Source organism: Salmo salar, chromosome 12 (genome assembly GCF_965601325.2).
Source record: "Salmo salar chromosome 12, fSalSal1, whole genome shotgun sequence".
NCBI lineage: Eukaryota > Metazoa > Chordata > Actinopteri > Salmoniformes > Salmonidae > Salmo > Salmo salar.
Genome location: NC_138302.1, coordinates 17977122 through 17989961, shown reverse-complemented (window position 1 = coordinate 17989961; position 12840 = coordinate 17977122). Strand labels below are relative to the sequence as shown.

General features: G+C 42.7%; 2 protein-coding genes across 2 annotated transcripts; one reads left to right on the top strand and one right to left on the bottom strand.

Annotated features, from left to right (window-relative positions):
• Positions 1-1826: 1826 nt before the first annotated feature.
• LOC106564332 (kynurenine formamidase-like) lies at positions 1827-7371 on the bottom strand (the record flags this gene model as incomplete). The annotated part of the gene is made up of 6 exons (XM_082958437.1): positions 1827-2002; positions 2338-2445; positions 2745-2880; positions 6347-6627; positions 6842-6957; positions 7278-7371. Coding segments are annotated over 6 exons (765 nt in total), but the record flags the coding sequence as incomplete, so codon positions are not given.
• Positions 7372-8873: 1502 nt separating this feature from the next.
• LOC106564352 (thymidine kinase, cytosolic) lies at positions 8874-12374 on the top strand. Its single transcript, XM_082958436.1, has 7 exons — positions 8874-9048; positions 9237-9278; positions 9669-9775; positions 10326-10419; positions 10871-10960; positions 11201-11320; positions 11699-12374. The coding sequence occupies exons 1-7, from the start codon at positions 8953-8955 to the stop codon at positions 11882-11884; spliced, it is 735 nt and encodes a 244-aa protein (XP_082814562.1). The 5' UTR covers positions 8874-8952; the 3' UTR covers positions 11885-12374.
• Positions 12375-12840: the final 466 nt, after the last annotated feature.

The following is a 12840-nucleotide window of genomic DNA, read 5'->3' as shown; positions in this document are numbered from 1 at the left end:
ATGTTCACATGGAAATAGCTTTTGATTTCTATGATATAGCCTACAGTAGCCTATATGTGGTGTTCAATGCAGGCCTAAATTGCATGACACTTTTATAATACTATTTTCCTTATGAAGGGCTTGACGTTAATTCATGAATGATTTTTTTACTTGGTCTGTAACACCATGGGCCAAATAGGTGACTGTAAATTGTATTGTGTTGTATGATGCAAGAAACCACTTACAAAATACAATTCATTATGATTACCATACAGAGAATTAGATAATGTAGGCTACCCCTCTGCCTATTGGCTTATTTGAATATTCAAACCTGTCTCAAAATACAACACTGCCCCTTTAATTAAGACATAAGCTTTTTACCTGACTGACTTTTCGAAGACAGCTTGAAATGTAGCCTACAGGTTTTGTGCTCTTGTAGGAAACAGTAACTCAACATTGCTGACCTATACTTATCTATAACTAGGCTAATAAGTCGCTAACTAGCAAAGAATATCAAAAAATGTACACAGCGCGGCTCTACGCTCTGATCTGAACTAATCTGAAAAGCGCATTCACTCGTGGGTGATTGAAATACCGCTAGTGGGCTACCCCCACCAATAGAATTCTACTCGGTTGCGCTCTGGCTCTGCCTACAATACAATCATAGACTCAATCTTGCAAAGTTAAATTTGTTGCGTTGAAAAGGGCTGATATGTTGATTCCATCACAGAAAAAACGATTATCTATATAGTGCAAACTAATGGGGCGAACTCAGTGAAGTTCAATCTCTACCGTCTCATCACGGCATGGCCTACCGAGTGACGCAGCGGTCTAAGGCACTGCATCGCAGACCCGGGTTCCAACCCGGGCTGTATCACAACCGGCCGTGATTGGGAGTCCCATAGGGCGGCGCACAATTGGCCTAGCGTCATCCGGGTTAGGGGAGGGTTTGGCCGGGGGGGCTTTACAAGGAGGCCATCATTGTAAATTAGAATTTGCTCTTAACTGACTTGCATAGTTAAATAAAGGTTAAATAAAAGATGTCAACAGGTTAGCTGTGTAGGTAAGGAGAGTAGGATGTATCATCATGAGGTTACCAGCCAGTCTGTGAAGACTTACTGAGGTAGCCGACCACAAGAGACTAACACTCCTATCAAAACCATGTGCCTCTAACACAAATACACTCTCAAAAGATCTTCTGCGCAGCAGTCCTGGAGGAAGTCGCAGCTTAGAGGGAACATGGCTCTTGAACGTTTAAAATTAGAAAATATGTAGAGATTATATTGGACCTAAAAGTTAAATAACTTCCCTTTTTCTGGCCCACAAATTGCTTTTGACAAACAAATCATTCCGGGAAAAAAATCTGTGGAATTTAGAAAATCCCGATGCGGCCTTTGAGCCAAAATGATTGCCCACTTTTCTATAAGACATAAAGCAGGGCCTGGAGTATTTCCTGGTCATGACTTGAACCAGGAAGAACTCTAGGCGATAGCTTTTGTAACGGAGCAGGGTGAAGTTGCCCCTATATGCTGATCTTGGGTCAGTTTTGCATTTTTTCCCACTAATAGTTAAAGTTAAGTGGAATCAAAACTGATCCAAGAATTGTAACTAAGGGAATCTTCACCCCGGAGGTTCTGTAACACAAAACATAATACATTACATTTTAGTCATTTAGCAGACGCTCTTATCCAGAGCGACTTACAGTAGTGAATGCATACATTTCATTTCATTTCATGCATCTTTTTTTTTTTTTTGTACTTAATACCTGTTACCTAACCACCTTGTTTAGTCAATAGCCATCAGTCCATAATAACTGGTGCGTGGCGCCTCTAGATGTGGTTCAGAACAGAGGTGTTTGTGGTTGATATGTAAATGAATGATTGTCTGGTGTCCCTGTATCTCTTCAATGATTGTCCGGTGTCCCTGTATCTCTTCAATGATTGGCCGGTGTCCCTGTATCTCTTCATTGATTGGCCGGTGTCCCTGTATCTCTTTAGCTCTTCCCCATCATCTTTAACAGCAGCTGTACAAGGAGGAGGTAGACGCATAAAGACAAAGGTCACAAAGGTCAAGTTCATCTTAACCTTTGAGACAGACAAGCTGATACTCATGATGAGTAATGACCATTAGCTCAAGGAGAGTGACTCACAAAAAGCACACCACACTAAGGTCTGGAGGAAATAACACTGTCTAGCCAATAAGAAAAAAATTCTTCAAAGGTTGACTGTGACTTGGAAAGAGATAGGGAGGGAGGGAGGGAGGGAGGAGATAGGGAGGGGCGAGCGAGAGAAGGAGAAGAAAAAGGAAGGGATAGATAAGGAGGAAGAGGGAGAAAGAGGTAGGGATGGGGGTACCTACCTGAGTGAGGTGGTAGTCTCTGTCGACTAGCTGCTCGATGATGTTGAAGTGATCTGTGTTTGGAACGTCCTCCAATGTTACCTTCAGTCCTTCTGTTGACTCCAGAGCCTGCAAGAGGGAAGGAGGTGAGGAGGGAGAGAGGAAGGGAAGAGAGGGAGCGCAAAGAGGGAGAAAAAAAAGGGGACAGAAAGTTAGTAATTTTCTAGGCCCTAAAACTCTTCCAAAAATAAGAAGGTGCAGCTGTGTTAAAGGTGAATTGTTTTGTCACTTTCTGAAATCTTGCTACAAGAACAATCTAGATAATGTGTCCCAGACAATGTCTGTTTTTCCATCCATGGAACTCGGACACATTCTATTCATCAGCTCTGATTCCGTGTTCTACTTCTATGTGTTCAGTCTGTACTGACTTTGTAGTAGTCCTCCGACTGCTTCCGGAACTCTGGCGAGTCGTTCTGCGCCACGGCAACCACGATGTCACAGTTGGAGGAAGAGAGTTTGAGCTGCGGAACCAGCTGACTAGGACTGTTCCTCAGAGCCACCTCTCTGTGAGGAGACAGAGATAGTGAACCAGCTGACTAGGACTGTTCCTCAGAGCCACCTCTCTGTGAAGAGACAGAGATAGTGAACCAGCTGACTAGGACTGTTCCTCAGAGCCACCTCTCTGTGAAGAGACAGAGATAGTGAACCAGCTGACTAGGACTGTTCCTCAGAGCCACCTCTCTGTGAAGAGACAGAGATAGTGAACCAGCTGACTAGGACTGTTCCTCAGAGCCACCTCTCTGTGAAGAGACAGAGATAGTGAACCAGCTGACTAGGACTGTTCCTCAGAGCCACCTCTCTGTGAGGAGACAGAGATAGTGAACCAGCTGACTAGGACTGTTCCTCAGAGCCACCTCTCTGTGAAGAGACAGAGATAGTGAACCAGCTGACTAGGACTGTTCCTCAGAGCCACCTCTCTGTGAAGAGACAGAGATAGTGAACCAGCTGACTAGGACTGTTCCTCAGAGCCACCTCTCTGTGAAGAGACAGAGATAGTGAACCAGCTGACTAGGACTGTTCCTCAGAGCCACCTCTCTGTGAAGAGACAGAGATAGTGAACCAGCTGACTAGGACTGTTCCTCAGAGCCACCTCTCTGTGAGGAGACAGAGATAGTGAACCAGCTGACTAGGACTGTTCCTCAGAGCCACCTCTCTGTGAAGAGACAGAGATAGTGAACCAGCTGACTAGGACTGTTCCTCAGAGCCACCTCTCTGTGAAGAGACAGAGATAGTGAACCAGCTGACTAGGACTGTTCCTCAGAGCCACCTCTCTGTGAAGAGACAGAGATAGTGAACCAGCTGACTAGGACTGTTCCTCAGAGCCACCTCTCTGTGAAGAGACAGAGATAGTGAGACAGAGAGAAAGAGGGGAGCTTCTGGTGATGGCTCTGACTGGCACTGACTGCTACTGGACACCCACAGAGCAAACACACAGACTACATCTCTCTCTAAATATAGGATTCATTTATTCTTCTTCACTCTCTCACATACACAATGCCAAACACACACAAATAATTTGGCCATTGATAAACACCATTACTCACTGACCTTAGATGACCATTAGTAGATAAGGTAGAGCAGTGGTTCCCAAACTTTTTATAGTCCCGTACCCCTTCAAACATTCAACCTCCAGCTGTATCCCCTCTAGCACCAGGGTCAGCGCACTCTCAAATGTTGTTTTTTGCCATCATCGTAAGCTTGCCACACACACAATATACGATACATTTATTAAACATAAGAGTGAGTCTGAGTTTGTCACAACCCGGCTCGTGGGAAGTGACAAAGAGCTATTATAGGACCAGGGCACAAATAATAATAATCAATAATGTTGCTCTTTATTTAACCATTTTACATATAAAACCTATTTGTTCATCAAAAATTGTGAATAACTCACCACAGGTTAATGAGAAGGATGTGCTTGAAAGGATGCCAATAACTCTGCAATGTTGGGTTGTATTGGAGAGTCTCAGTCTTAAATCATTTTCCACACAGTCTGTGCCTTTATTTAGTTTTTCATGCTAGTGAGGGCCGAGAATCCACTCTCACATAGGTACGTGGTTGCATAGGGCATCAGTGTCTTAACAGCGTCATTTGCCAAGGCAAGAAATCTGGCAGTGGCTTCTGATAAAATTCAATTTTCACAGAACCGCTTGTTGCAATTTCAATGAGGCTCTCTTGTTCAGATATCGGTAAGTGGACTGGAGGCAGGGCATGAAAGGGATAACGAATCCAGTTGTTTGTGTCGTCCATTTCGGGAAAGTACCTGCGTAATTGTGCACCCAGCTCACTTGCTATATTTTACATTTTTTACATTTTAGTCATTTAGCAGACGCTCTTATCCAGAGCGATTTACAGTAGTGAATGCATACATTTCATTTCATGCATTTAAAAAAAAAAATGTTTGTACTATATCACGTTTGACATTTTGCATAAGCTTGGGTTCATTTGCACACAAAAAAATCAAACAATGATGGAAAGACCTGTGTGTTGTCCTTGTTAATGCAGACAGAGAAGAGCTCCAACTTCTTAATCATAGCCTCAATTTTGTCCTGCACATTGAATATAGTTGCAGAGCGTCACTGTAATCCTAGATTCAGATCATTCAGGCGAGAAAAAAAATCACCCAGATAAACCAGTCATGTGAGAAACTCGTCATCATGAAAGCGGTCAGACAAGTGAAAATTATCGTCAGTAAAGAAAACATTAAGCTCGTCTCTCAATTAAAAAAATAAAATGTGTCAATACTTTGCCCCTTGATAACCAGCATACTTCTGTATGTTGGAAAAGTGTTACATGGTCGCTGCCCATATCATTGCATAATGCAGAAAATACACAAGAGTTCATGGGCCTTGCTTTAACAAAGTTAACCATTTTCACTGTATTGTCCTAAACGTCTTTCAAGCTGTCAGGCATTCCCTTGGCAGCAAGAGCCTCTCGGTGGATACTGCAATGTACCCAAGTGGCGTCGGGAGCAACTGCTTGCACGCGCGTTACCACTCCACCATGTCTCCCTGTCATGGCTTTAGCGCCTTCAGTACAGATACCAACACATCTTGACCACCAAAGTCCATTTGATGTCACAAACCTGTCCAGTACTTGAAAAATATCCTCATGTTGTCCTGGTTTCCAGTGGTTTGCAGAAGAGGATGTCTTCCTTAATTGACCCCCCATAAACATAACGGACATATACCAGAAGCTGTGCCAGGCCCTGTTGCCTCATCCAGCTGTAACGCATATAATTTACGCAAAACATCTCCTGCCATGTCACTGATGCATCGTGAAACAGTGTTTGATGAAGCCATTGTCTGTATAGTTGTTTTGGCCTTTTCCCCCAGCATTGTCCCAGCCATATCCGCGGCGCAGGAAGAATTAAGTCCTCCACAATAGTATGGGGCTTGCCTGTCCTAGCCACTCGGTAGCTCACCATATAAGACGCTTCTAAGCCCCTTCATATTAATGGTATCTGTTGCTTTTATACATGTCTTACTACTCGAAAGTCATCTTTATTCTCGCTCAAAAACTCCTGTGGCTTATTTTTCAAATTGTCATGTTTCGTTTCTAAATGTCTGCGCAAGAGTGAAGGTTTCCCGCGAGAGATTAACGGTTAATGTGATTGGATGTTAATTATTTGACTAGGTTACCTGTATTTGACATTGTGTTGTTATTTCGCTGAACACTAGATGGTTTCATTTTATTTTTGGCAGTGAAACGAGGCTACTCAGGCAAGAAAAAAAACCTCACCCAAATGTATAGCCCCATTGGAAAATATTAATGTACTGTTTGAAAATGTGAGAAAAAATTAATTAAATGATATATATATATATATAGATATTTTTTTTAATGTGAATCAAATTTTTATTTGGTGTACCCCCGACAGCATTCCGCGTACCCCAGTTTGGGAATACCTGAGGTAGAGCATTCAGTGGTGCATCTTCAGGGGTGGATGGGTGTGGGGGTGTGTGGTACGTACTCTGTCATTTTCAGAGGCTCGTTGACATAGGTGGACAGGATGGGCAGGAGGTCATATATACCACTGACCAGGAACGCACCTGAGGGGTGTCTGTGGAGATGCCTGAGGGGTGTCTGTGGAGATGCCTGAGGGGTGTCTGTGGAGATGCCTGAGGGGTGTCTGTGGAGATGCCTGAGGGCTGTCTGTGGTGATGCCTGAGGGCTGTCTGTGGTGATGCCTGAGGGCTGTCTGTGGTGATGGGGGGGGGACTCATTCTGATTTCCAGGCCCACCCATGGCTGCGCCCCTGCCCAGTCATGTGAAATCCATAGATTAGGGCCTAATGAATTTATTTCAATTGACGGATTTCCTTATAGTAACTGTAACTCAGCAAAATCTTTGAAATTGTTGCATGTTGCGTTTATATGTGTGTCACTTGATTATCCTGTTATTCTATCGTCATCTTCTAGTTGAAGACAATATCAGGGAGGGTGTGTTGTTGACAAACAGGCTATACCACACACACACCTAGAGAAGTGGTGATGGGAACATAGACGTCGAGTTTCTCCCCCTCTCCTTCTCCATAGGGAACGTTGAGGAGGGTCTGGGCCAGGCCACGGGCACGCTCCGTACCTGCACACGCACCAAAAACATGCACACGGAGAAATATACAGAGACACACCCCTTTGTTGACTTTGCAAAAATATATTTTGACTAAACTGTAGTGTAACCTACGGATACAGAAATACTTGTTAAACATACGGGGCACAACAACAATAGAAATCAAACCAACGACATACAGTTGGTTACTTTCCAATCGTTCATTTCATTATTCGGACTGCGGGCACCACCCATATGGCATGGCTAGCCTAAAGATCCCTATTGCTCTTTCCTGAACCCACACTCTTGTCAATAATCAACTTTATCGGCTAGTTAATCAATCATCGACAGACCTTCTTTGAGCGCCGTCACGTGGGATTTGATAACGTCGTCTGCCGACATTCTGTGCGACCACTGGCTGGGCGAGAACTGCCTCTCTAGCTCCTGTCAAAGCAACCACACACAAGTGTGTTGTGAATCGGGGCGGCCATAAGTACGAGCCGGTTGGAGTGGGAACGTTAGCTCATAAAGATCAGGCAGACAGCGAGGGCGCAGTCCAACAGCGCCCTCAGTCGGTAGTCATTCAGAACTTTCCATTCACAGCAGAAGTCAACAGACAGGTTTCTGTTTATACTTTTGTTGTTGTTTCAACAGGTGATGTGAGCAGTGAACTAAAGTATTTATAATCGATATTTAGATATGAGAAACGGTGCTTTATTTTATAGTAATAATGGCAAATGGATAGGCAAAGTTTAGAAATGAAGAGAGTAGGTTATGAAAAAGACGAACTAGGCTACTTGCAGACATTATTATATATTTCTAAGTTGTTAAAATTCTTTGTTATATAAAGGTTACATTTTTTTAAATTAATATTTTTTTTTAAATTACACCAGGTTCATATGTTAATATAGCATGTTGATTTGTTATTATGCATGCCTGCATCCTGGGGAATAGGAGAACGCGTACTTACATGAGACGCACATATTTGTGCTCTACAAATGTTGTGTATTTTCTTTTGGATGCAAGAGAGAAGTGTAATACCTTAAACAACCTGATATCCGAGGTCCACGTCTTTAGTCTCTATCAATCACACACAACGCAGAGCTACAGCTGCACCGGTTACATATTTACAGTACAATGTCTACTGTATGAACAGACATCATCTTAACATCACTTACATCCTTATTCATATCCTTCCAACGTGACATTGTTGCTCTTGAATGTAACAACAGCAGATAGGCACAACACAGAGAACCTTTGGAATTGGACAAAAGATAAGCAGGGGAAAAAACGACCATCGAGGACAGTGGGTCAACGGGTCTGCGGGACGGGTGTCTGCGGGGTGTCCCAATGTTCTCAGGCAAAAGGTTTCAGTTGGCTAATTCTACAAACAGCTGTTCATTTGTTAACGACAAGGGTTAAGATTTTGTACTAACAGTCAGTGAACCAACGTAACTTGATGACACAACAATAACAGCTTCGTTAGAATTGCAGCCCGCCAAATGTAACAGTGCATTAGTACACGGTGTACTGTACCTTGTGCTGGAGGACATTACATCCTGTGTTGGGCGGAGTAAAAACGGTTTCACTAACTAAACGGACAATACATGCAACACAGTAAAACAGAACGCACTCCATTGCTAGCCTAGGCCTACTACAGTAGTGCCTTCAGAGTATTATGATGAATTGTCTAGATAAACGTTAAATACTGCGGAGCTCAGTACAATCACAAATGAGTTGTGTCCAAGCTAAATGAAAGTCCAACTTTAAAATGAGTCTAATTAACAAAGAGCTCAGTACAATCACAAATGATTTGTGTCCAAACTAAATGAAAGTCCAACTTTAAAATGAGTCTCATTAACAAAGTCTCCCGCCTGAAGAAGGAACTTCGCGTTTGTCACGTGATTATTCTGCGAGCTGATTGGTTCTTTCAGTGACGTAGTTCTGTGCGCTTGATCAAGCTTATAAAGAAACCGTCGGTGCGGGATATTCGGTAACTTCTCAGCAGAGTTATTTCTCATAGTTATTATGGATATTGTGAAACAGAAGGTTAACTTAATGGAGTGTTTGAATGTTCCAAGAATCCTGCCAAATTCTCCACGAAAATCAATAGGACAGATCCAGGTACGTTCACCATTTCTTTGATTAAAAACAGACAACCTCTCTTTCGAAGATGCCCAACGTTACCCGAAACCTTTTTATAATCATCTTATAACAAAACAAATAACTCAATCATATGCAATGCACTGACTACGTTTATATTTCTATGTCGATCGTACACATCAAACTCATTGTCTCTCATTTGTTTGCAGGTAATCTTTGGCCCAATGTTCTCAGGCAAAAGGTTTCAGTTGGCTAATTCTACATAAACAGCTGTTTATTTGTTAACGACAAGGTCTATGATGTTGTACTAACAGTCAGTGAACCAACGTAACTTTATGGCACAACAATAACAGCTGGTTAGAATTACAGCCCGCCAAATGTAACTGCATTAGTACACGGTGTACTGTAATCAGCATCTCAAGCACTAGCTCGTAACAAGCTACTGTAGTGTGTACTTTACATAGTATTCCAAATGAGAACATATCAGTAATTTAATAGCATCTTTGACTTTGCATTTATCCTATAAAAACTGTAACCATCTACTCCACGTCATTGTTTTAGAGAGCGCTTCATAGCAGTATTACTAGTTTGTGATTTAAAAAAATGCTATAACTGACTGAAATCTATTTTCTTATTAACAGCACGAGGGGCGAGTGCGTCGTTTCCAGATCGCTCAGTACAACTGTTTGGTGGTCAAATATGCCAAAGATACACGCTACTCCGAGAAGGGCGTGGCCACGCATGACAAGTAATGTCAAATACATTACCTCCTGATTTGTATAGATAACGTTACGTTGAACCGCACCCCCATGAACTAATGAATACCCTGTTTGACCTGATTCTCATTGTTGCCACCCAGGACAAGTTGTTTCCCCGGTTTTGTGAGTTTGAATAGAAGAATACACAAGGTGCCATTTTGAAATGTGGCAGTGCATTAGCAGTTTCTCTTGTGTGTCTCACTGACAGACAATCAAATAGCCCATGTCGGCTAACATTCTTTAGATTGCTAAATTGGTTTAGCGGCCAGCTATTTAAACTTGTTATCATGGTCAAATTACCAGCCGGGGGCGATTGATTTTGTTAGTCAGTCTCACTCAGATATATTAAAAACTTTCAACATTTCTCTCCACCCTGTTGCAAAATGTGTAGAATTGCATGAAATTAGCTGTATAGCAGTTCATTTTCCTCTCCGCCCCATGGCAAAATGTACAGAATTGCAGCATCACTAATGTATTTAGTAGGATGGTCTCGTTTTATAGATGTGTGTGTATATTTATTTATTTCTACACAAACACCAGAAACACAATGGAAGCCGTACCAGCCAACTGCCTGAGCGACGTGCGTTCTCTAGTTCTGCAGGCTTGCGTCATCGGAATCGACGAAGGACAGTTTGTAAGTATAGTACATTTAGTCTGTTACCCTCTCACTGTGTCCAACAGAGTGATCCTCTTTGTTCCTCACTAGATCATTACCTGTATGTCCTCTACAGCTGAATAACCTGCCATTGATATTCATCTGTTAAGCACATGGCATCATCAGCACCATATTCCTTAGTGTTATTATGACCTAGGCCCACCTTTTTTCAAACGTCTCCCCCAGACGCTCCACGTATTTAAACTATTCCAGAGCGAGCACACCTGATTCAACTGGTCAACTAATCATCAAGCCCTTGATTAGTTGAATCAGGTGTGCTAGTTCAGGGCTACAACAGAGTGGTGAAACATCTCTGAGGAGATCACTGACCTAGGCTACATTACCAATGAGAACCAACCATGTCCTAACTGTTATACCCGTATGCTTATGAATCCATGCCATGTTCTTCTTATTGTTGTGTGTTTGTCAGTTCCCAGACACAGTGGAGTTCTGTGAGGAGATGGCCAACATGGGGAAGACTATAATTGTAGCGGCCCTGGACGGAACCTTCCAGAGAAAGGTAGGCATGGATGATGAGTCATATCCAACGTTTGCTGCCTGCCTCCTGGTTGTCTAGCGTCGTAATCGTGTCGTCATCGGTAACAGTTGTCTCAGGTAATAGAATATTTGACATGTAGAGTTTCAGTCAGTTTAGTTTGAAATAATAACTGTGTATGAATGGTGTGTCTGTCTGTACAGCCAGTACACTAGCCAGAGAAATGTCATATCTGACCGAACTCTCTGCCCTGTCTGTCTGCAGCCCTTTGGAAACATCCTGAACCTGGTTCCCCTGGCTGAGAGCGTTGTGAAGCTGAACGCTGTCTGTATGCAGTGTTACAAGGAGGCAGCATACACCAAGAGACTGGGGGCAGAGAAAGAGGTGTGGGAGAGGGGATATGATTTATATTAGAGCTGATACAGTAGAAACATCACATGCCTTTCAGACTTAAAGGTTGTATTCCCTTGAACTTCTGGAGTGAAATGAGACTGGTGGTTTTTCATATCCTCTTTGTCGTCACAACCAATCACTATTGCTTCTCTCCCTTTCTGAAATCCCCTCTTGATCTCTATCATCCCTGTTTTATTAGTCAACCTGCAGGAATCACAATTATCACTGTGTCCCATTTCACCGTTTTATTACCCATCCGATCCTTTCGCATCTGCCCTAAGGAGTAAGGGTTAGGAGGTTGATTTTAGGACTGTGCCTATATTTGGACATGACCTCACTTCCTGTTTCTTGTCTGTGCCCCGCCCCCAGGTGGAGGTGATTGGTGGAGCCGATATGTACCATGCACGGTGCAGGAAGTGTTACGGTGGCTTGATGGATGTGATGAAGGATAATAGCGCCCCCCACAGGGACGAGACACCACCGCATGTGATGACAGAGAAACTGCTTGACAACACTACATCGCCACGGAAACTCTTCGCCACCCTGCAACTCTGATCATTACCAGTAGACTATTCTTAAAGGGATAGTTCACTCACATGACTTTAAAGGGAGAGTTGACTTGAATTGGAACTTTGAATGAGATGGTGAACAATCCCTTTCAATTTTAGGTTTGGTAATTTGACTGGAGATGAGTTAAAAGGGATAGTTGTCGACTTCATTTTCTAATTGGAGTAATGAACTATCCCTTTAAGTTTTGCACTTGGGATGAGCGGGGACAGTAAATGAATCTCCATCAACCCACTGAACGGTATTGTATCTGTGTAGTAACTGTCATTTTATAGGGCTTCATATACTTCAATGTAAATATTTCTAAAACATTGACCAAATTAGTACATATATTTTGTAAGACTTGGATACACCTGCTAAAACATACATACTGCCATGCAATGAGTCCAGTGTACACAACTTAATATTCAACTGTTACTTTTTGTAGTGCTGGTCTGATTTGCCTCCTATAATAATACAAATATATTTTTGAAATGTTCATTTATGGTTTGTGTTCAGTCATTTTCCAGATTTTACAAAATGTTAAGTCGAACCCATAACTCGGTGTTCCAGGTATTATATTTTTTTGCCAATCACCCCAAAAAAACATACCGGGGAGGGGCTCGGTTGTGCCACTACATCATGCCAATTGCACGCTCCCTCAACATGAGACGTCTGGCATGACAACTGCACCTTTTAGTGGCCTTTATTTATCCCTGACACAAGGTGCACCTGTGTAATCAGCTTCTTGATATGCCACACCTGTCAGGTGGATGGATTATCTTGGCAATGGAGAAATGCTCACTAACAGAGATGTAAGCACATTCGTGCACAACATTTGAGAGAAGCTTTTTGTGCGTATAGGAACAATTCTGTTTCTTGAGCTCATGAAACATGCACCCAACACTTAAGATTATAGTTGCCAATCACCCTAGTAACTGAGTGAAAGAAATGGCGTTGGATTG